Source organism: Hylobates moloch, unplaced genomic scaffold (assembly GCF_009828535.3).
Source record: "Hylobates moloch isolate HMO894 unplaced genomic scaffold, HMol_V3 SCAFFOLD_19, whole genome shotgun sequence".
NCBI lineage: Eukaryota > Metazoa > Chordata > Mammalia > Primates > Hylobatidae > Hylobates > Hylobates moloch.
The window spans coordinates 32,830,290-32,851,342 of NW_026652294.1; the positions used below are offsets into that span (position 1 = coordinate 32,830,290).

Below are 21,053 nucleotides of genomic sequence, written 5' to 3' on the forward strand. Positions count from 1 at the left end.
AGGTCTTTAGGCTCCTGAGGAACAGGGAACCCTCCTTCTGCGATCCACGCCAAGGCCAAAAAAAGAAAAGCAAAAGCTCCCAACTCTGATAGCTCAAAACGACCATAGACAGCCGCCAGCCGTCAGCTCCTGCGTGTGCTGTGGCTGTCCTCTGTGGGTAACGTGCATGGTATTCACAGGTCAGCCCAGCCTGCCTCCTCCCAGGGTCACCTCCAGCTCTGCAGCCCCGCACGCTCTTCCCCACCAGGCTCTGAAGCATCGCTGTAGCGGCCGTATTACCCACTTGGCATTTGGCACATACTGCCATATTTGTCTCTGTGGATATGCCAAGACTTCAACTCAACTGTCACTTCAAGAGCACAGGCTGTTTTCTTCCGTATAGTGCCCACATATTGCCCAGGACACCTTCCCTGTAGCAGACACTGACACGTTCCCAGAACTACAGGATGGTGCTCTCGGTGAAGTGCCCCAGCAAAACAGTCTCCTTAATCTTCGTGTGTTTATCTAACTGAGAGCCCCCAGAGCCCCCACTTACTTCATCCAGCTGTCTCTTTGTCTCTTCTTCCATCCTTCGAATGTCGTCCATGGTCAGGTCAACCCACTTATCGAGCCAACAGAACAGCTGCCTGTGGAAGTTTGTAAACAGACGCCTCTCTTGCTATAGAAAGGAGGGAACCACGTTAGAACGCAGAAGGCAAAGGCTGCTGCCACAGCCCTTCTCTCCATGCACTCCACACGAATGCCCACACTCGACTGGGGACGGGGGTACAGGAGGAGGAGTAATGCCCAGCTGGTTATCTGGACCAGCCATGGGTCAATGACCTTTGCCTTCACGTGTCTAACAGGTAGGAGGGAGCCCCCAAGAAAGAAGGACGCCTACCTCACACTAGGCCCTCTGCCCAAAGCACTAGCAAGACAGCAGCCCATGAACTCCTAGGCAAGCCAAGGGCCCCAAACCACTGCCACATTTCTTCCTGTCTCTGGTGTCTAATGCCAGATTAAAACTGGCCGGCAGCTATGAAATACGGCCCAAGTGAGGCTCGAACACGTCGGAGGATTAAAAGGCTATAAACTCCTTAGATCTGCCCAGCAGAGTAGTTCAGGGCACTGGCCAGTCTGGCTCACAGCACCTCTTGCCTTTTAGCTGCAAGAAAAGAAAGACTGAGTTTTATTTGTAGGTCAGTCATAGCAAGTCCCTTCCTGTGGCCTTCTTTTGCCTCAGTTTCCTTCCCTGTCACATGTGGTGCCCCTGGAAAGACAGCATTAAACTGTAAGACACTTAAGTGCAAGGGAAGGTGGGCAGCTGGGAAGCCGCCAAACTGTGAGGTATGCTCATGTTGGCAACCCTGTCATGCAGGTCACATGGGCTGGGCCATCTTCATTCGGCCAAACACTCCCCACCGCACACATACGCAGTCACTGGGAAGGCCTCAGCCGAGCTACTTACCTTATGGATAAAGTTCTCCACTTTGTTCTGCAGGCCCCACCACTTGAACTTGACAGTCACCAGTTTGTATGCACACATATACGGGCAGTCCTTCTGGTTTACAAGCTCTTGCTGCATTAGAAACATATACACGGGTAGGCAAGTAACAACGGGCAGACCTCAGGCCATCCCCAGCTCACCCCAGCCATTCCCCTCTTCCGCAGGGAGTGGCCCACCCACACGCTGCCCAGCCCCCTGGCAGTGAGGGTGTGAATGGTACCTTCCAATTGGGGCCCAAGGGTCCTCGGCCTGTTTTGATAGATTTAAATTTTGCTGGGTCTTCCTCTGCCTTGTAATCCTGAGAGAAATTGTGGAATTGGGGTTGGAGGGGAGTGGGAGAGGGAGTGAGACATGGGGAGGACAGATTTTTCATTAGCATTCACTTCATACCAGATCTTGATGCTGATGGCGCAAAGCAAATATGGGAAAATGTTATAAACAAGATGTGGAACTGTTTACATTAGCCTCAGAGGAGAGTTCTATGTGATTTTCTCCAACAGCGTTTGTTTTCCATTTTGCCAGTGTGAAAGTATCACCAGACTGTCTGAGCAGGCACACATTTACGGTGTTGAAGACAGAGAATTTCAACCTGGGGTGAGCATCCAAATCACCAGGGAAGACTTTTTTAAAACACAAATTTTTGAGTCACTCCAACTAAAACCCAGTGACTGAGAATATCTGCAGGTGAGGGCAGCACAGATTTGTTTTTCGTTTTTTTAAATCTCTGCAAGTGACTCTAAAATACAGCCAGCGCTCAGAATACCCGGCTGTCATTCCTTAAATCTTCCAGTGCAATCTCCCTCTGGCTTGTTTTAACAAAATCATTACTGGAAATGTTCAATGTATGGAACCTACCCATTACTGGTGAGTCTCACTTCACAGATTTATAATGCAGTCTATTTCCTGTGTTAATTAACCACAACAAAAGTTTAATTTTCAGCTGTCCCTCTACATTGACTAATGTGGGCTCAGGAAATACAAACTTGTAGCATCTACTTAACAAAAATAACAAAGATAATAAATTTCTCTCTCTCATAAAGTATTACCCAAAGCTGAGAAATTTTTTTTTTTTTTTGAGACGTAGTCTCGCTCTATCGGCCAGGCTGGAGTGCAGTGGCGCGATCTCAGCTCACTGCAAGCTCTGTCTCCTGGGTTCAAGCCATTCTCCTGCTTCAGCCTCCCAGGTAGCTGGGACGACAGGTGCCCGCCACCACGCCGGCTCATTTTTTTTGTATTTTTAGTAGAGACGGGGTTTCACTGTGTTAGCCAGGATGGTCTCGATCTCCTGACCTCGTGATCCACCCACCTTGGCCTCCCAAAGTGCTGGGATTACAGGCGTGAGCCACCGCGCCTGGCCTTATTTTTTTATTTTTATTTTTGAGACGGCATCTCGCTGTCGGCCAGGCTGGAGTGCAGTGGCACGATCTCAGCTCACTGCAACTTCCGCCTCCTGAGTTCAAGCCATTCTCCTGTCTCAGCCTCCTGAGTAGCTGGGATTACAGATGCCTGCCACCACACCAGGCTAATTTTTATATTTTTAGTAGAGACGGGGTTTCACCATGTTGGCCAGACTGGTCTCGAGCTCCTGACCTCAGGTGATCCACACGCCTCAGCCTCCCGAAGTGTTGGGATTACAGGCATGAGTCACTATGTCCGGCCGATTTTTTTTCTTTTTTTTTTTTGAGATAGAGTTTCGCTCTGTTGCCCAGGCTGAAGTGCAGTGGCACAATCTCAGCTCACTGGAACCTCCGCCTCCTGAGTTCCAGTGATCCTCCTGCCTCAGCCTCCCAAGTAGCTGGAATTATATAGGCATGCGCCACCACGCCCAGCTAATTTTGTATTTTTTTTTTTTTTTTTTTAGACAGAGTTTCACTCTTTTTGCCCAGGCTGGTGCAATGGCGTGATCTCGGCTCACTGCAGCCTCCGCCTCCTGGGTTCAAGCGATTCTCCTGCCTCAGTCTCCTAAGTAGCTGGGATTACAGGCACCTGCCACCACGGCTGGCTAATTTTTTGTATTTTTAGTAGAGACGGGGTTTCACCATGTTAGCCAGGATGGTCTCAATCTCTTGACCTCGTGATCTGCCCACCTCGGCCTCCCAAAGTGCTGGGATTACAGGCGTGAGCCACCGCGCCTGGCCCTAATTTTGTATTTTTAGTACAGACGGGGTTTCACCATGTTGGCCAAGCTGGTCTCAAACTCCTGACCTCAAGTGATCTGCCTGCCTCAGTCTCCCAAAGTGCTGGGATTACAGGCGTGAGCTAATGTGCCCAGCTTCTGAGGAGATTATATTTATGTGTGCTTTAAAAAATAAATATTCTCCATCACTGCTTCCCTCCACTCACACAGATCAACCAGAGTTGACAAAATACTCAAAGAATCATACTTTTTGCTAGTATCCAGTTTGAGAAAATTCATCAAGGTGCATACTTATATTCACTTTGCTGTATATGTTAAACTTCCATAAAAAGTTTTTTGAAAAATCCACCAACGTTTTGAGGGTGGGGGTTGGGATATTAGGCAAGGAAGCACAAGATGGTTTTTATATCTTTTTGGAAATGTACAAATCAAAGTATCTTTTTTTGTGTGTGTGAGATGGAGTCTTGCTGTGTCGCCGAGGCTGGAGTGCAATGGTGTGATCTCTGCTCACTGCAACCTCTGTCTCCCAGGTTCAAGCGGTTCTATCAGTGGGCAGACAGTTAAATTCCTGTCTTTTAATCCCAATGAGGCCTCTGCCTAGTAAGAATGGTAATGAATGAGGAGGAATCTAACTCCCTCATTCCCTGAGCAAATACTTCTGGGTGCAAAACAGTGAGCAAGCGAGACCTCGTCCCTCTTCTGACCAAGGTCATGGTCCAGCAGTGGACTATCCTTTTCCAGGGGTCTGCTCCAGTATGTGTTACTCTGAAAAGGCACCACCAACTTCTTGAGGGCAGGGGACTTGTCTATTCATACATTCTGCATCCCTTACCTGGAACCCAGAGATCCTGACAATATTCCACAACACAGTAGGCAGGAAATAAATGTTTTTTTAATTACTGAGTTGGAAAAATAAATTTGAGAACTGGTGCTCTGATTTTTCAGGCTAAGCATCATTTTAGCAGGGCAAAATACTCTAGCTACAGCACCTACTTAGTCCAGTAATAATTTTCAGAGGCCAAACAGGGCACACAAATTTGGGTCACTAATTTTCTGATGGCATCCCCAACTCAAGACAAGAAAACTCCTAATACTCACGTTTAAAAATAAAACAAGCAATACACATCAGAATTTCCTTTTGTGCCAAGTTGGGTATGGTTTCCTGGTTTCTTTAACATTGAGAAGTCATTTCTGCATCTCGAAGTCCACCCGCATCTTTAAACAGATCCTACCTTGCTAAGCACTTGGCTTCGATCTGCAATGTCTATATATATGGCTTCCACATGTTTCCACGTCTCAGGCTCCAGCTTATGCACCTGTGGGAACAAGTGGGTAACCACTATGCAGTTTTTGTCAGCTATAAAATATCCTTTAGCCAGAATGGACACCTAGGACCTGCCATTCCCATAGCTACAGATGTAAGATTCCTAATGGTAAGTAACTATACAATTACATACAAAATTATCCAAAGAAATGGGAGAATGGACTTTTTTTTTAAGAGACGGGGTCTCACCATGTTTCTCAGGCATGATCCTCCTGCCTCAGCCTCCTGCCTGGGCCCGAGTGATCCTCCTGTCTCAGCCTCCTGAGGAGCTGGGACTATAGGTGCACAACACTGCACCCAGCTGGATTGTTTGTTTGTCTGAAATGGAGTCTTGCTGTGACGCCCAGGCTGGAGTGCAGTGGCGCAATCTTGGCTCACTGCAACCTCTGCCTCCTGGGTTCAAGCAATTCTCCTACCTCAGCCTCCCGAGTAGCTGGGATTATAGGCGTGGGCCACCACTCCCAGCTAATTTTTGTATTTTTAGTAGGAACGAGGTTTCACCATGTTGGCCAGGCTAATCTCAAACTCCTGACTTCAAGTGTTCCGCCCGCCTAAGCCTCCCACCCAGCCCCAGCTGGATTTTAAGTAGACATGACTGAGAATGAATGCTCTGACTGTTCAGGCTAAACGTCACTTCTGCAGGTCAAAATGCCTTCCGTGTGTTTACGGTGCCCACACCGTTTCCATATGTTCCCGGCTGTAAAGACTGTAAACCCTTCTAGAGATGGTGCCTGTTTAGCAACATGCTGATTATTTTGATCAGGCTGTACACGCACATAACACAAAATTATGACACAAATTCAAAATTACAAAAGGATACAATAGAGCAACTAGAGTACTCCTCTTCTTGCTTGTCCCTCGTCCCCAGTCTAGTAACAGCTACCTCTAAGAGATCCTACATACAAACATCCATGTGCATGGATTCTTCTTCTAATATGAAGGGCGGCATGCACACACATTGTTTCATAACTTCCATTCTTAACTGAACAGTAAACTTGAAGACTGCTCCCTATTGGTTTTTCCATGGCTGCAAGGATGTCACTATTTGGCTGCACCACAATTCATTTAATGTTGTCCTACTAACAGGCCTTTTCTTTTCTTTTTTTTTTTTTTTGAGACAGTGTCTCACTCTGTCACCCGGGTTGGAGTACAGTGGCGCGATCTCGGCTCACTGCAAGCTTCGACTCCCGGGTTCACGCCCTTCTCCTGCCTCAGCCTCCTGAGTAGCTGGGACTACAGGTGCCCGCCACGAAGCCTGGCTAATGTTTTGTATTTTTAGTAGGGACAGGGTTTCACCGTGTTAACCAGGATGGTCTCGATCTCCTGACCCCGTGATCCACCTGCCTCGGCCTCTCAAAGTGCTGGGATTACAGGCATGAGCCACCGCGCCCGGTCTAACGGGCTCTTATGTTGTTTTTTGTTTTTGGAGACAGGGTGTCACTCTGTTGCCCAGGCTGGAGTGCGGTGGTGCAGTCACAGCTCACTGTAGCCTTGACTTCCCAGCCTCAAATGATCCTCCACCCTTGGCCTCTGGAGTAGCTGGGACCACAGGCACATACCACCATGCCCAGCTAATTCTTTTTTTTATTTTTGGGAGAGACAGAGTCTTGTTATGTTGCCCAGGATGGTCTTACATTGTTTTTGATCTTTGGCTACACAAAGAAGACTGCAATGAGTCTCCTTGTATATGTTATTTCACACATGTGAAAATAACTGTCTAATCTAAATTCTTGGGCATGGAAATGCTAAAGGATAGGTGTATTTTATATTTTGGGAGTTACTGCAAATTGTGCTCTATAGAAAACTGTAATTTTGGTCTTTTAAAGATATAGCTCCCATGTGCCAGGAACTGCACCAATCCAAGCAGTACGAGAAGACCCCATAAAAAGTTCTGGAGATCACATTTTGCAACTCAGAGACACAGCAATCCCATGGGGGTAAGACAGGTCTAGGCAGAGGCCACTGCCTTCCTGGCCAGGCAAAAGAGGACCACAGAGAGGACCCCATGGTAGCGCTGGAGAAGCTACAAGGCGGAGACTCAAGACCTCACCCCCGGGGCTTTTGGGAACTACTACTCACATTCTCCTGCGTGCCAAGATCTGGTTTGTGCCAGGTTTCAATTTTAATCAGAAAGTCTTCTTTCATGTACTCATTCTGGAAGGAAAAAAAAATACATGAAAGTCACTAGGTTCACTGTTGAGAGTAACCATCTCCCATTACTGGAGATGGGCATTACTGGATCATGGGCAGCTAGGAGATTCCAGCCTCTGCCTTGTAATAACAGCTAACTTGACTGGGAGCCCACGACACACTAGGCATGTATTATCCCATTCAATCCTCACCCCAGCCTGAGAGCTCCGTAGAATCACCCTCATTTTACAGATGAGGAAAGTGAAGTTCAAAGAGGTTAGGTGACTTAACCAAAGTCACAGAGATCGGGCCAGGCAGGGTGGCTCACGCCTGTAATCTCAGTACTTTGGGAGGCCGAGGCGGGCGGATCACTTGAGGTCACAGGATCGAGACCAGTCCGGCCAACAATGGTGAAACCCGTCTCTACTAAAAATACAAAAATTATCCAGGCATGGTGGCGGGTGCCTGTAACCCCAGCTACTCGGGAGGCTGAGGCAGGAGAATCGCCTGAACCCAGGAGGCAGAGGTTGCAGGGAGCCGAGATCGCACCACTGCACTCCAGCCTAGGAAACAACAGCAAGACCCCGTTTCAAAAAAAAAAAAAAGTCATAGAGATCATGACAGAGTTGGGCCTCAAAACAGTTTTGTCTGACTTCAGAATCCACACATTCAGCACTCCAGCATACTTTAATGTGCAGAGTGCTGATGGGTACTAAGCAGTGTGGAAAGAGCACAGACTTCCTAACCCATCAAAGATACTCACCACGGCCCCTTTCCCTCCAACTAGCCTGTGGCTGACACCTTAAGTTTTCTTCTCAGTAACTCAACCCTTCAAACTAATTATTGCCTCCCTCCCTCCCTTTCTGCTTCTTAAAAATTGGAACTTCTCAAAGGAGGAACACATTAACCCATTAACTCCTCAGCAGGAACCAGTTTCCCTGAGACAGCCAGTGTTCACCAGCAGGGACAAGGCACTCAGATGAGTGTGCTGAATGGTTGGCGGGTGGGCAATGACAGAGGGGATGGCTGTGGAAGAGAAACCCCGTTGACTTCACGATTTTGCCAAGGATCAGTGCTCAGTGGGGTCAACAGATGCACAGATGGGGAAGGGATGTCGGTCAGGTCAGCTGAATGGAGATCTCTCTACAACCTTGAAAAGGTGTGACCTGGGGAGGCAGGGCCTCGAGCCACCATGTACATGTCAGACCCACAGCCAGGATGCCCTTGATGGAGCCACAGGCCAATGCAGCTTAAAGCAGGAGGTCATCATGCCAGTTAACAGGTTCCTTGTTAGTCCATTGACAGGACTCAGCCTCAGCAACTCCAAACATCAGCCAAGGGAAAGAGCACCCAAGACCACCCGTGCAGTTCCATTTTCCTCTCTCCTGTTCTCATACATCATCTACGGTTCCAACCCCCTTGACAATACTTACTGTAATAACTGCTCCCAGGCAAGGACATGGAAAGAAGAGAGAAAAAGATTAATGACGATGAAGAAACACCTGCCCCCCTCCCCACAAGGAGGACGAATGGCAGAGTTCTTGATTCCACAGCCACCTCCAAGCCCCAGTGAGTCAGAAATACCTTAACGCACCAACCCTCAAATTTCACTCAGACAAACGTCCCAAAAAACCAGATAGGGAATTTAATTAAAGCGACGCTGCTACGGGCTTCTTGGGATTCTTTTCAGCAGGGCACTGACAGGGACCAGCGCTGATCAGTGGAGGTGCCGCAACCCATCACTCTGGCATCAGAGCGTTCCCGGGCACCTCCCACCCCTACCCCAGCCTCTACCTCCCGGGGCACAGAGCGGGGTGCTTTGGCCAGGCACTGTATCTGCCTCCTGCACCCTTCCTCTCACTGTAATCAAACCTCCCAGGCTCTGCACTCCTGCTCATTGTAATGGGAACCCCTTAGAAAGCATGGTTCAATTATTTATCAGAGAAAATGACCGCAGCTCTCATGTCACTGGGGAACGGACTAGCTCTAATCCTGAGACCGCCTGGTTCATTCTGTACCCTCTGAATTTAGGAGCTATGTCCACTTCTGCTGGCTGCCCCACTGCCATGTTTGTAGAATATGTGCGGCTAACAAACTCCATAACTGAAATTAAGGTTACCCCTGAGCAAAAAATGAGGCAAAGTTGAAATATAAAGAGTAAGAGCCATCATGTACAGAAATAACCCAAAAGACTGTCAGTAATTCCCCCAAACCCAACGAAAGACACTTAGAAGGAAGCACCAGATTAAGATTACAACGGAAAGGCCTACACTGAAGTAACTGCCCTGTTAGCAGCTTCAAGAAAACCACGTTAGAATAAGAAAGGGAAATGATGGGTATAATCTCTCGTCGGCAGAAATTCTCCCGTGCCGTGGTGGGCCCCGGAGCCCCAGCCCCTGCATGTGGCATCTCTGGCAGAGCCATCCCTGGAGTGGGGGCAGCAGTGCCAGGCTGGACTGGTCTGATGACACCAGCCATTAAACTTCTCCAGCTAAGCACCTTTTCTGAATCCATCTCCTCTAAGAAAGCCTCTCCTAGTTCGGCCTCCCCGAGATGTGCTCATCAATGGACCCAAGAATCTGATCACTCAGCCAAGTGGACATTCTTTGCCACACAGTGGCATTCTGATTATAATTTGGTTTCTCATGTAAAAGAATCCACGAGAAAAGAATGCCCTGATCATCAAATGGGAATGCCCGGTTTTGGTAGTAATTTTGCGTTTTAGTGTAACTTCATAGATTGGCGTTGGGGTTTTTATACATTAGTCTTTGTGAGACCCTAGGAGACAGATCCACTCAGTTCTGACAAACTGGCTTTCTGAAACCATGAAGGTGACAGCCCTTGCTGACCTTTTCATGCCAACTTGGGTGACCAAACAATCCTCCCCAAACCTTCTCCAGCCCTCCCAGGCCCTCAAACACCTCTGCATTCCAGTATTCCCTGTTCAAACTGCAACCCGAGGTACACAGAAAAGCCGCAGGAAATCTTTTGCAGTGGGAGAGCAGGGATTTCCAAGTAAGACTAACAGGCATTTTAAAAGCACGGCAGGGCCGGGCGCGGTGGCTCCTGCCTGTAACCCCAGCACTTTGGGAGGCCAAGGCGGGCGGATCACCTGAGGTCAGGAGTTCGAGACCAGCTTGGCCAACATAGTGAAACTTTGTTTCTACTAAAAATATAAAAATTAGCCAGGTGTGGTGGCACATGCCTGTAATCCCAGCTACTCGGGAGGCTGAGGCAGGAGAATTGCTTAAACCTAGGAGGCGGAGGTTGCAGTGAGCCGAGATTGCACCACTGTACTCCAGTGACAGAGGGAGACTCTGTCTCAAAAAATAAAAAAATTTAAAATAAATAAATAAAAGCATGGCTTAGTGATACTGTATCCAGCCGAGGGCTATGGTTCCAGGGAGAGATGGAAGGAGAAACAAACTTTCTTTTCCTTTTCCCACTTTCATTTTTTTTTTTTTGAGACGGAGTCTCGCTCTGTCACCCAGGCTGGAGTGCCGTGGCCGCGATCTCGGTTCACTGCAAGCTCCGCCTCCCAAGCACCTGGGACCACAGGCGCCCGCCACCACGCCCAGCTAATTTTTTGTATTTTTAGTAGAGAAGGGGTTTCACCGTGTTAGCCAGGATGGTCTCGATCTCCTGACCTCGTGATCGGCCCGCCTCGGCCTCCCAAAGTGCTGAGATCACAAGCGTGAGCCACCGCGCCCGGCCCCTTTTCCCACTTTCATTCATTCACAGACCAACTCCTATCTTACCCTCTCCTCACTTCCAGCTCATCAGCTTCAAGGGAAAAAGAGAGAGGGAAACAAGCTATGAACAGCAAGAGCTGATCATTACCAGGGTGTCCCAGTCTGTTTTCACTCCACTCAAGGGAAAGGAAGAGCCTTCCAAAAGCCATGGGGCGTTTGACTTCACACTCCTTCATCTATCTCCCTTCAGACTCGGATCCACTGAGGCCAAGCTAAGATGTCTGAACTAAGAACCTCTCTCCCATCAGCCCCCAGAGGGAACTGGAAAGTAGCCTTCCTTGCCTGTTTGTATCTCTTATTTTAAAAGAGCAAGTGTCTAACAGATCTAAGATTCAACATATCCATTCCGTGTGAAGGTGTATCCTGAACTCAGCACCCACTGAGGAAACCAACCTTCCTTCCCCTACTCCCTGTCTCCATGAAGGATTTAGAAATTATATTTTTCCAGTGGAGCTCCAGTGGCGCAATCGGTTAGCGCATGGTGCTGATACAGAAATTATGTTTTTCAGCCGGGCGCGGTGGCTCACGCTTATAATCCCAGCACTTTGGGAGGCCGAGGCGGGCGGATCACGAGGTCAGGAGATAGAGACCACGGTGAAACCCCGTCTCTACTAAAAATACAAAAAAAATTAGCCAGGCATGGTGGCGGGCGCCTGTAGTCCCAGCTACTCAGAGAGGCTGAGGCAGGAGAATGGTGTGAACCTGGGAGGCGGAGCTTGCAGTGAGCCGAGATCGCGCCACTGCACTCCAGCCTGGGTGACAGAGCGAGACTCCGTCTCAAAAAAAAAAAAAAAAGAAATTATGTTTTTCTCTTCTTTTGGCCAAGGATCAATATATGAACATTTAATGTGCAGAAAAATGCCCATGTCAGCTGCAACACTCTCCCCAGAATTACACAGAGAACAGGGGCATCTCTCAGTTGGCACAAGCTGTGTACCCAGAACTCTGCCCCAGGAAGGGAGATGTCCACGCTACCCGTTTGCCTCCTTTGTGCCAAGTTGGCTAAGGTTCTTGCAACGCATGCTCACTGCAACTCTCTTAGACATCAAGAAAATCCACCTTTGGCCCTGGACCAGACACACCCAGCCACACTGCATACTGCCTTTTTTTTTTTTTTTTAAATAAACGGAGTTTTGCTCTTGTTGTCCAAGCTGGAGTGGAATGGCACGATCTCGGCTCACTGTAACCTCCGCCTCCCAGGTTCAATCGATTCTCCTGCCTCAGCCTCCCGAGTAGCTGGGGTTACAGGCACGCACCACCATGCCCGGATAATTTTTTGTATTTTTAGTAGAAACGGGGTTTCACCAAGTTAGCCAGGCCGGTCTTGAACTCCTGACCTCAAGTGATCCGCCTGCCTCAGCCTCACAAAGTGCTAGGATTACAGGCGTGAGCCACCGTGCACGATCCTGTCTTTTAAGAACATTTGTGTGCCGGGTGCAGTGGCTCAAGCCTGTAATCCCAGCACTTTGGGAGGCCGAGGCGGGCGGATCACGAGGTCAGGAGATCGAGACCATCCTGGCTAACATGGTGAAACCCCATCTCTACTAAAAATACAAAAAATTAGCCGGGCGTGTTGGCGGGCGCCTGTAGTCCCAGCTACTCGGGAGGCTGAGGCAGGAGAATGGCGTGAACTCAGGAGGTGGAGGTTGCGGTGAGCCGAGATCGTGCTACTGCACTCCAGCCTGGGGGACAGAGAAAGACTCCGTCTAGGCCGGGCACGGTGGCTCACGCTTGTAATCCCAGCACTTTGGGAGGCCGAGGTGGGCGGATCACGAGGTCAAAAGATCGAGACCACGGTGAAACCCCGTCTCTACTAAAAATACAAAAAATTAGCCGGGCGTGGTGGCGGGCGCCTGTAGTCCCAGCTACTCGGAGAGGCTGAGGCAGGAGAATGGCGTGAACCCGGGAGGCGGAGCTTGCAGGGGCCCAGATTTCGCCCCCTGCCCCCCGCCCAGGGGAAAGAGCAAGACTCCGTCTCAAAAAAAAAAAAAAAAAAGAACATTTGTGCATGCCTCATTTCCAAGAATCTAACTTCCAGCCCAGTGCTTAGGGAGTAGGGAGGGCTGTGCTTCAGCTACAGCAAGAAAACTCTAAGGGTCTAACTTCCGGCCCAGTGCTTAGGGAGTGGGGATGGCTGTATTTCAGCTACAGCAAGAAAACTCTAAGGTTCACTTCCGGCTCAGTGCTTAAGGAGTAGGGAGGGCTGTGTTTCAGCTACAGCAAGAAAACTCTAAGGGTTACACATCCCAGACCCCACCAATGACCGCGCGTCTCCTGATACAAGGTCCTTGAACCTGTGTGGGGCCACTGAGGGTTGCAAAGAGCAATGACCCCGTGTTCTGGATGGCAGTCATTCCCAAAGTCCACAGGGTAAGGGTGATATGCATCACGTAAGGATTCCAGACTCATTAGACTCTAGGGAGTGCCAGGTGCCAACAAAGAAAGCAAGTGCAGGAGGACAGGTCAGCAGAGGCTGCAGGGAGGACCCCACAGCCCAACACTGTACCCACACATGGAGGCTGGTGGGAGAAGGACCCCGCAGCCCAACACTGTCTGTACCCACACAGGGAGGCCGACGGGAGGAGAGGTCACCCACCTCACAGACAAGTGCCAGGGGACTTCTCAGGACTCCCCAGGGTTATGAATCAGTACCAGCTTAGGCCCTCCCAACAGGTCTATTCCTAGATGGCCCTGGAAACCTAGGAATCTTGGAAAGCTAAGAATCTGAATCACTCAAAAGAAATCTAAGAATGTCTGGACTAGAATAGAAAGTTCTCTGTGGAGGTTCAAATCTTTCCTTTCCTTTCAAGAAACTCTATGCAGGAGATTGGCCAAGGTTAAGAAAATAATTATACCTCTATCCTCAATTACAGAACATGCTGTTTCAGCAGAAGCCACAGTTCATTCATATGATAGAATACTATGCAGCTATTATAAATTAAAAAAAAAAATCAGATACCTTAGTGACAGGGAAAATGTTATCCATTCACTGGAGAAAAATGAGAAACTTAGGCCAGGCACAGTGGCTCATGCCTGTAATGCCAGCACTTTGGGAGGCCAAGGTGGGAGGATCGCTTGAGCCCAGGAATTTGAGACCAGCCTGGGCAACATGGTGAGACCCCATCTCTCCAAAAAAAAAAACCTAAAAAAACCTAGCTGGACATGATGGCATACGCCTATAGTCCCAGCTATTTGGGAGGCTGAGGCAGAAGGATCACTTGAGCCTGGGAGGTTAAGGCTGCAGTGAGCTGTAGTTGTGCCACTGGACACCAGCCTGGACAACAGAGTGAGACAAAAAAAGCAATTTAAAAATCAGTAATCATATTAGTAATCCCAGCATTTTGGGAGGCCAAGGCAGGTGGATCACTTGAAGTCAGGAGTTCGAGACCAGCCTGGCCAATGTGGTGAAACCCTGTCTCTACTAATAATACAAAAATTAGCCGAGCAAGGCCGGGCGCGGTGGCTCAAGCCTGTAATCCCAGCACTTTGGGAGGCCGAGGCGGGCGGATCACGAGGTCAGGAGATCAAGACCAGCCTGGGCAACATGGTGAAACTCTGTCTCTACTAAAATACAAAAAATTAGCCAGACGTGGTGGTGTGTGCCTATAGTCCCAGCTACTCGGGAGGCTGAGGCAGCAGAATTGCTTGAACCCAGGAGCCAGAGGTTGCAGTGAGCCAAGATCACGCCACTGTGCTCCAGTCTGGGCAACAGAGCGAGACTCCATCTCCCAAAAAAAAATTAATAAATAAAAACAAAAATGACTAAAAAAAAGGCCGGGCGCAGTGGCTCATGCCTGTAATCCCAGCACTTTGGGAGGCCGAGGCGGGCGGATTACGAGGTCAGGAGATCGAGACCATCCTGGCTAACACGGTGAAACCCCATCTCTACTAAAAATACAAAAAATTAGCCAGGCGTAGTGGCAGACGTCTGTAGTCCCAGCTACTCGGGAGGCTGAGGCAGGAGAAGGGTGTGAACCTGGAAGGCGGAGCTGGCAGTGAGCCGAGATTGTGCCACTGCACTCCAGCCTGGGAGACAGAGCGAGACTCCGTCTCAAAAAAAAAAAAAAAAAAAGAAAATGACTAGAAAAATATACTAAAATGTTATAATGAATAACAATAATCAAAATTACAGCATCCCCAAGTGAGAGACTGGCTCTGTGCTCTCAGGCTGTGACGACCAGTGCTTCCCGCCCTGCTGTCCACCAAGTTGTGCTGGACACAGCACTGATACCCACCATCAGCCTGAAGGGCCCCAGCCTGAGCCTTTCCCTGGTCTAATCCGGAACATGCAGGTGGGACACAAAGCCCTGCTGCCCGCCCCCCCGCCTGGCCGATGTGGCCACAGCTGCACTCACCGGTTCTGCAGTAAGGGTAGGCATTCCACGCTTTCTCGTGTATATTCAGGGCTCCCTCTGGGGCCAGCATTCGAACAAACATGGGTACTTTGCTATAGCGGGAGAAAAAAGGGTTATAAAGAGAAATGGAAGAGAGAAAGGAGACAAGAGGCTTTTCAGATCCAGCTTCTTCACGGGGAGCTGACAAGCAAGTTTCCATGAGATAAGCAGGTTACTGGTGGGAGTGAGAAGTTACGTATGAGAGCCTGACACCCCACCTTGGCTGGCTCCTAACACGCACCCACAACGTTCCCCACCAGCCACCAGAAACAGGACCGCACAGGAGACCCCAGGCTACCTGCTGTGGCTTATCACCCCTTCCATCAGCATTACACATTTTTCCAGAGCCCGCTGGGCCCAGGGCATTATACTACAAGGTGCGAGAAAAACACACAAAGGAGATGCCTCCACGCATGAACCAGTCTCGGTTTAGGGCCAGGGTGACTGGCCGACTAACTTGGGTTTGGGATCCAGGATTATCTGATCTGCTTTCATCAGCTCTGAGAGGCCAGGAGGGCCTAGAACCATTTGCCTCCCAGGACAAAATATTTTCTTCTACTCAATTCTTTTTGTTTGTTTCTGTTTGTTTGACATGGAGTCTCCCTCTCTTGCCCAGGCTGGAGTGTAGTGCTGCGATCTCGGGTCACTGCAACCTCCACCTCCTGGGTCCCAGTTCAAGCGATTCTCCTGCCTCAGCCTCTTGAGTAGCTGGGATTACAGGCGTGCGCCACCACGCCCAGCTAATTTTTGTATTTTTAGTACAGACAGGGTTTCACCATGTTGGCCAGGCTGGTCTTGAACTCCTGACCTCGTGATCCACCCGCCTCAGCCTCCCACCGTGCTGCGATTACAGGCGTGAGCCACCGTGCCCGGCCTCTTCTACTCAATTCTTATCTCAGGTTACAGAACAACATGTATAGTATAAGCCCTTTTCTTTTTTTTTTTTGGTGGGTGAGTGGTTTGACGGAGTAGGAAAACATAGAGAATTTTTTTTTTTAGACAGAGTCTTGATGTGTCACCCAGGCTGGAGTGCAGTGGCGCGATCTCGGCTCACCGCAAGCTCCTCCTCCTGGGTTCAAGAGATTCTCCTGCCTCGGCCTCCCGAGTAGCTGGGATTACAGGTTCCCGCCACCACGCCCGGCTAATTTTTTGTATTTTTAGTAGAGACAGGGTTTCGCCGTGTTAGCCAGGATGGTCTCAATCTCCTGACCTCGTGATCTGCCCACCTCAGCCTCCCAAAGTGCTGGGATTACAGCAGCGTGAGCCACTGTGCCTGGCCTAGAAAAATTTTTTTAAAATTAAAATGAATATAGTACATATATTCCTTTTCCTTTTTTTTTTTTTTGAGATACAGCCTTGCTCTGTCGCCAGACTGGAGTGCAGTGGCGCGATCTCAGCTCATTGCAACCTCCATCTCCTGGGTTCCAGCAATTCTCCTTCCTCAGCCTCCTAAGTAGCTGGGACTACAGGCATGCGCCACTATGCCCAGCTAATTTTTGTATTTTTGGTAGAGATGGGGTTTTGTCATGTTGGCCAGGCTGGTCTCAAACTCCTTACCTCGGGCAATCTGCCCACCTCAGCCTCCTAAAGTGCGGGGATTACAGGTGTGAGCCACCGCGCCCAGCCGTCCTTGGTTTCTAACAGATAATCTATCCAGTCTTTGGCAAGCTCTGGCAACCTCATCAGCTTTAGTGCCTCAGGCCTAAGAAAGAAGAGCTAACTAGAACAGAGCGCTAACCTGGAGCACTTGGGCCGACCTCTGTGATTCAAGAACTCACTGCCATCCCAATTCAGGGGAGTATTTCTAGGTCCAGGCAGGGGGACACACAGAGAAACCAAACAGATGTGGCTCCCACCCTCAAGGAGTTTCCGGTCTACTGGGGCATGTAACTAGACAAGGCCAAGTACAACACTGTAAATTCATGCCATAATGAGGTCGGCACAGGGCCCTGGGTGGCGGAGTGCTGTGAGAACACAGTTGGGGACACGCAGTGCACCGGGCAGGCTCTGCAGGGAAAGTCAGCATGAACCAACACATGGGACAGAGAGTGGGGCTAAGCTAAGAGACAGATGGGAGTGGGGTGGGAAAAGCTGGAGAAAAGAGGGAGAAGTTCAGCATAACCTGTGCAGGTACAAGGTGGGGAATTCAAGGAGACACTTGAAGCTGGATCCTAAAAGATTTTCTTTCTTTTTTTTTTTTTTTTTGAGACAGGGTCTCACTCTGTGGCCCAGGCTGGAGTGCAGTGGTATGATCATGGCTCACTGGCAGCCTTGACCTCCTGGGCTCAGGTGATCCTCCCGTCTCAGCCTCCCAAGTCGCAGGGACTACAGATGCACACCACTATGCCTGGCTCATTTTTGTATTTTCTGGTAGAGATGGGGTCTTGCTATGTTGCCCAGGCTGGCTAAAAGGTCCTATAAGTTATGTCAGACAGCATGGACTTCATCCTGAAGGCAAAGGGAAGCCGTCGGCAGTTTTGGCTCTGGGAGTGACAGAACATCCAGACTGAACACTTGAAGCGGTGCTGAGAACTGGAAGGTAGGGAGACTCATTAGAAGCTGCTGTAGTAGCCGGGCGCGGTGGCTCACGCTTGTAATCCCAGCACTTTGGGAGGCCGGGGCGGGCGGATCACGAGGTCAGGAGATCGAGACCACGGTGAAACCCCGTCTTTACTAAAAATGCAAAAAATTAGCCGGGCGTGGTGGCGGGCGCCTGTAGTCCCAGCTACTCGGAGAGGCTGAGGCAGGAGAATGGTGTGAACCCGGGAGGTGGAGCTTGCAGTGAGCCGAGATTGCGCCACTGCACTCCAGCCTGGGCGACAGAGCAAGACTCCGTCTCAAAAAAAAAAAAAAAAAAAAGAAGCTGCTGTAGTAATCCAGGCAAGAGGTGGCAAGGAAGGGACATGCTGGAGACACCCAGGAGATGGAGTCACGACCTGATGGGACACGAAGGGCGCGTGAGAGTGTTGCGGGGTGGAGTCAGCGGGACCTGATGGGACACGAAGGGCGAGTGAGAGAGGGTGTTGCGGGGTGGAGTCAGCGGGACCTGATGGGACACGAAGGGCGCGTGAGAGTGTTGCGGGGGAGCTGTGCTTTCTGCTTTGGGCAGCCAGATGGCTGACACAGTAAAGCTTCTCTTGTCACCACGGGGAGAGGTAGTGGTGGCAGTCACTGCTGGCCTTTTCTTTCTTTTCCTTTTTTTTTTTTTTAAGAGACAGGCAGGATCTCTGTGGCCCAGGCTGGAGTACAGTGGCGTGACCATGGCTCACTGCAGCCTTGACCTCCTAGGCTCAGGTGATCCTTCCACCTCAGCCTCCTGAGTAGACGGGACTACAGGCACTCGCCACCACACCTGGCTAATTTTGTTTATTTTTTGTAGAGATGGAGTCTCGTCATGTTGCCCAGGCTGGTCTCAAACCCCTGACCTCAAGTGATCCGTCCGCCTCGGCCTCCCAAAGTGCTGGGATTACAGGTGTCAGCCCCCGAAGCACCCGGCCAGGTTCCATCTTTTATATGTAGAGACCTCGTCTCTGTCAGTTTGGTTGGACCAACTTAGTTTTGGTCCCTTCTACCTAAAATACCAACTTCACCATCTCTTTTCAAAATCCTCTTTAAGAAATACAAATACCAAGCCGGGCGCGGTGGCTCACGCTTGTAATCCCAGCACTTTGGGAGGCCGAGGCGGGCGGATCACGAGGTCAGGAGATCGAGACCACGGTGAAACCCCGTCTCTACTAAAAATACAAAAAATTAGCCGGGCGTGGTGGCGGGCGCCTGTAGTCCCAGCTACTCGGAGAGGCTGAGGCAGGAGAATGGCATGAACCCGGGAGGCGGAGCTTGCAGTGAGCCGAGATTGCGCCACTGCAGTCCAGCCTGGGTGACAGAGCGAGACTCCGTCTCAAAAAAAGAAATACAAATACCAGAGGAGGAGCAAAACGAGACATAGAGAAAAAGTATGCTGGCGAGGAGACTGGGTGATGGTGAGGTTCCTCCCTGCTGGACAGCACTGCTCTCCTCGTACCCTGGCACTGAGGTCCTGCACCCTCTGGCGAGGAGACTGGGTGATGGTGAGACTCATCCCCACTGCACAGCGCTGCTCTCCTCGCACCCCGGCACTGAGGTCCTGGACCCTCTGACACCATCAAAGTGACAGACCACAGTGAGGTGGGGCTTTTACCAAATGAAAGTCAATTGATTTCTGTTCGGTTTAAGACTAGAAATTAAGATCCAGGTTTCAGTTTCACAGCAGTGTGGACTTAATGTCACCGAACTGTATACGTAAAAATGGTGAAAATGGTGAATTTTATGTTATGTGTACTTTATCACAATTTTCAAAAAGATTCGGGTTTACCTTTACCAGTTCTGGATAGCTTCTAAAACTAGCTTGGTTTGACTTCCATTCACGTTGATGTATGATTAACATCATCAACGCCCTTTGGGTCTGCTCACAGTTTGCTGAAACATTACTGTTTTGGTTAGGGATTTAGCAAATTTGTGTAGTTTGATATGGATTCCAGTACACAAATCAGTTCAAGCTTCATTTAAAAATACTAATGCCTTTGACCCAAAGAGAGGTACCAAAATTTCTCTAGCAACCGATTTCACAATATCAGAATTTAAAACCCTATCAGCCCAGCAATTCTAGGAATTCAATTTTAGGAATACTTGCTAAAAATCTGCATATACAAGCACATCAGAAGATGTACACGGCCTCCTCTGGAGGCCTTTACTGGATGATGTAGGCATCTGGAAATGACTAGAAATATGTATCAAGACAGGAGGGTTAAACAACCTATAGCACATCTGTACCCCATGATACTGTGAATCCTACATGGCATTCAGAGACCGAGGCAGACAGAATAGGCTGAGAGAGGAGGTCATGATAAGTAACAAAGAAAAAGGAATAGTATATTCCCACCTATATAAATGTGAGTATAACATTTGTATAGTCAGTATATAACTATTAATTGTTAGGATATAACAATTGGTATAATCCCATCTATATAAAACAATAAAGGAAATAACACTCATTCATACACACACGAAAGCCAGCATCCAGCCCCACTGCCCGCGCTGCGTACCTCTGCAGGTGGTAGATCTTGTGTGTGTACTGGCCTTTCTCACCGTCCTTCTCGTAGGGCTCATTCACCAGGACCTCCACGCCTTCGCCACCACCCGTTTCATTTTTACTGGCCTCAGCCACAGAATACAGCTGCCCCACTTGATACTAAAGGAACAGAGACAGATGTTATTCTCAACACAGACCTTCTCAATGGTTACACATAATCCAGCTGCCAGTAAGTGTCTAACTGGATCTCCCTGGGTCTCCTCATGCAGGAGCTCGTTCCGGAGTTTCACATCAGGCCTTGCCCAAATCCACCCAAAGCAACTGACAGTGCTGCTCCATGGCCCCTCTTGACCCATCAGACATGTTTAGTTCACCCTTCTCATTTTCACATCATCCATCAGGGTTTATTTTTATTTATTTTTATTTTTGGTAGAGACAGCGTCTTGCTATGTTGCCCAGGCTGGTCTCAAACTCCTGGTCTCAGGCCATCCTCCCACCTTGGCCTCCCAAAGTGCTGAGATTATAAGCATGAGCCACCGTTCCCAGTCAGTCCGTCAGGATTTAAAGAGGCAGGTGAATCTACTTAACCTCACACCACCATGCAGAAAACAGATTAGAGTCCAAAGGAGCTTTTGTGCTAAACCTGCTTCTGGTATTAAGACCCCAGAAGATCTAGGGTGGTTGCTAGAATCACTTGATCTCACTCATTTAAATAGATCCTAAGACATGATTTCTCGTCAAAGAAAGGTGCTCAGCGCTCTG

General features: G+C 49.3%; 1 protein-coding gene across 1 annotated transcript in view; it reads right to left on the reverse strand.

The window, feature by feature from the left end:
• Window positions 1–369: 369 nt before the first annotated feature.
• Window positions 370–21,053, reverse strand: part of PITPNA (phosphatidylinositol transfer protein alpha) — a 29,864-nt gene continuing 9,180 nt past the window's right edge. The window contains exons 3-10 of the mRNA XM_032137869.2: window positions 20,305–20,450; window positions 15,185–15,276; window positions 8,511–8,518; window positions 7,027–7,101; window positions 4,856–4,939; window positions 1,707–1,784; window positions 1,448–1,558; window positions 370–658 (exon numbers count right to left, since the gene is read on the reverse strand). Of these exons, the coding sequence (XP_031993760.1) occupies window positions 440–658; window positions 1,448–1,558; window positions 1,707–1,784; window positions 4,856–4,939; window positions 7,027–7,101; window positions 8,511–8,518; window positions 15,185–15,276; window positions 20,305–20,450 (813 nt within the window). The 3' untranslated portion in view covers window positions 370–439. The remainder of the gene's footprint in view (window positions 659–1,447; window positions 1,559–1,706; window positions 1,785–4,855; window positions 4,940–7,026; window positions 7,102–8,510; window positions 8,519–15,184; window positions 15,277–20,304; window positions 20,451–21,053) is intronic.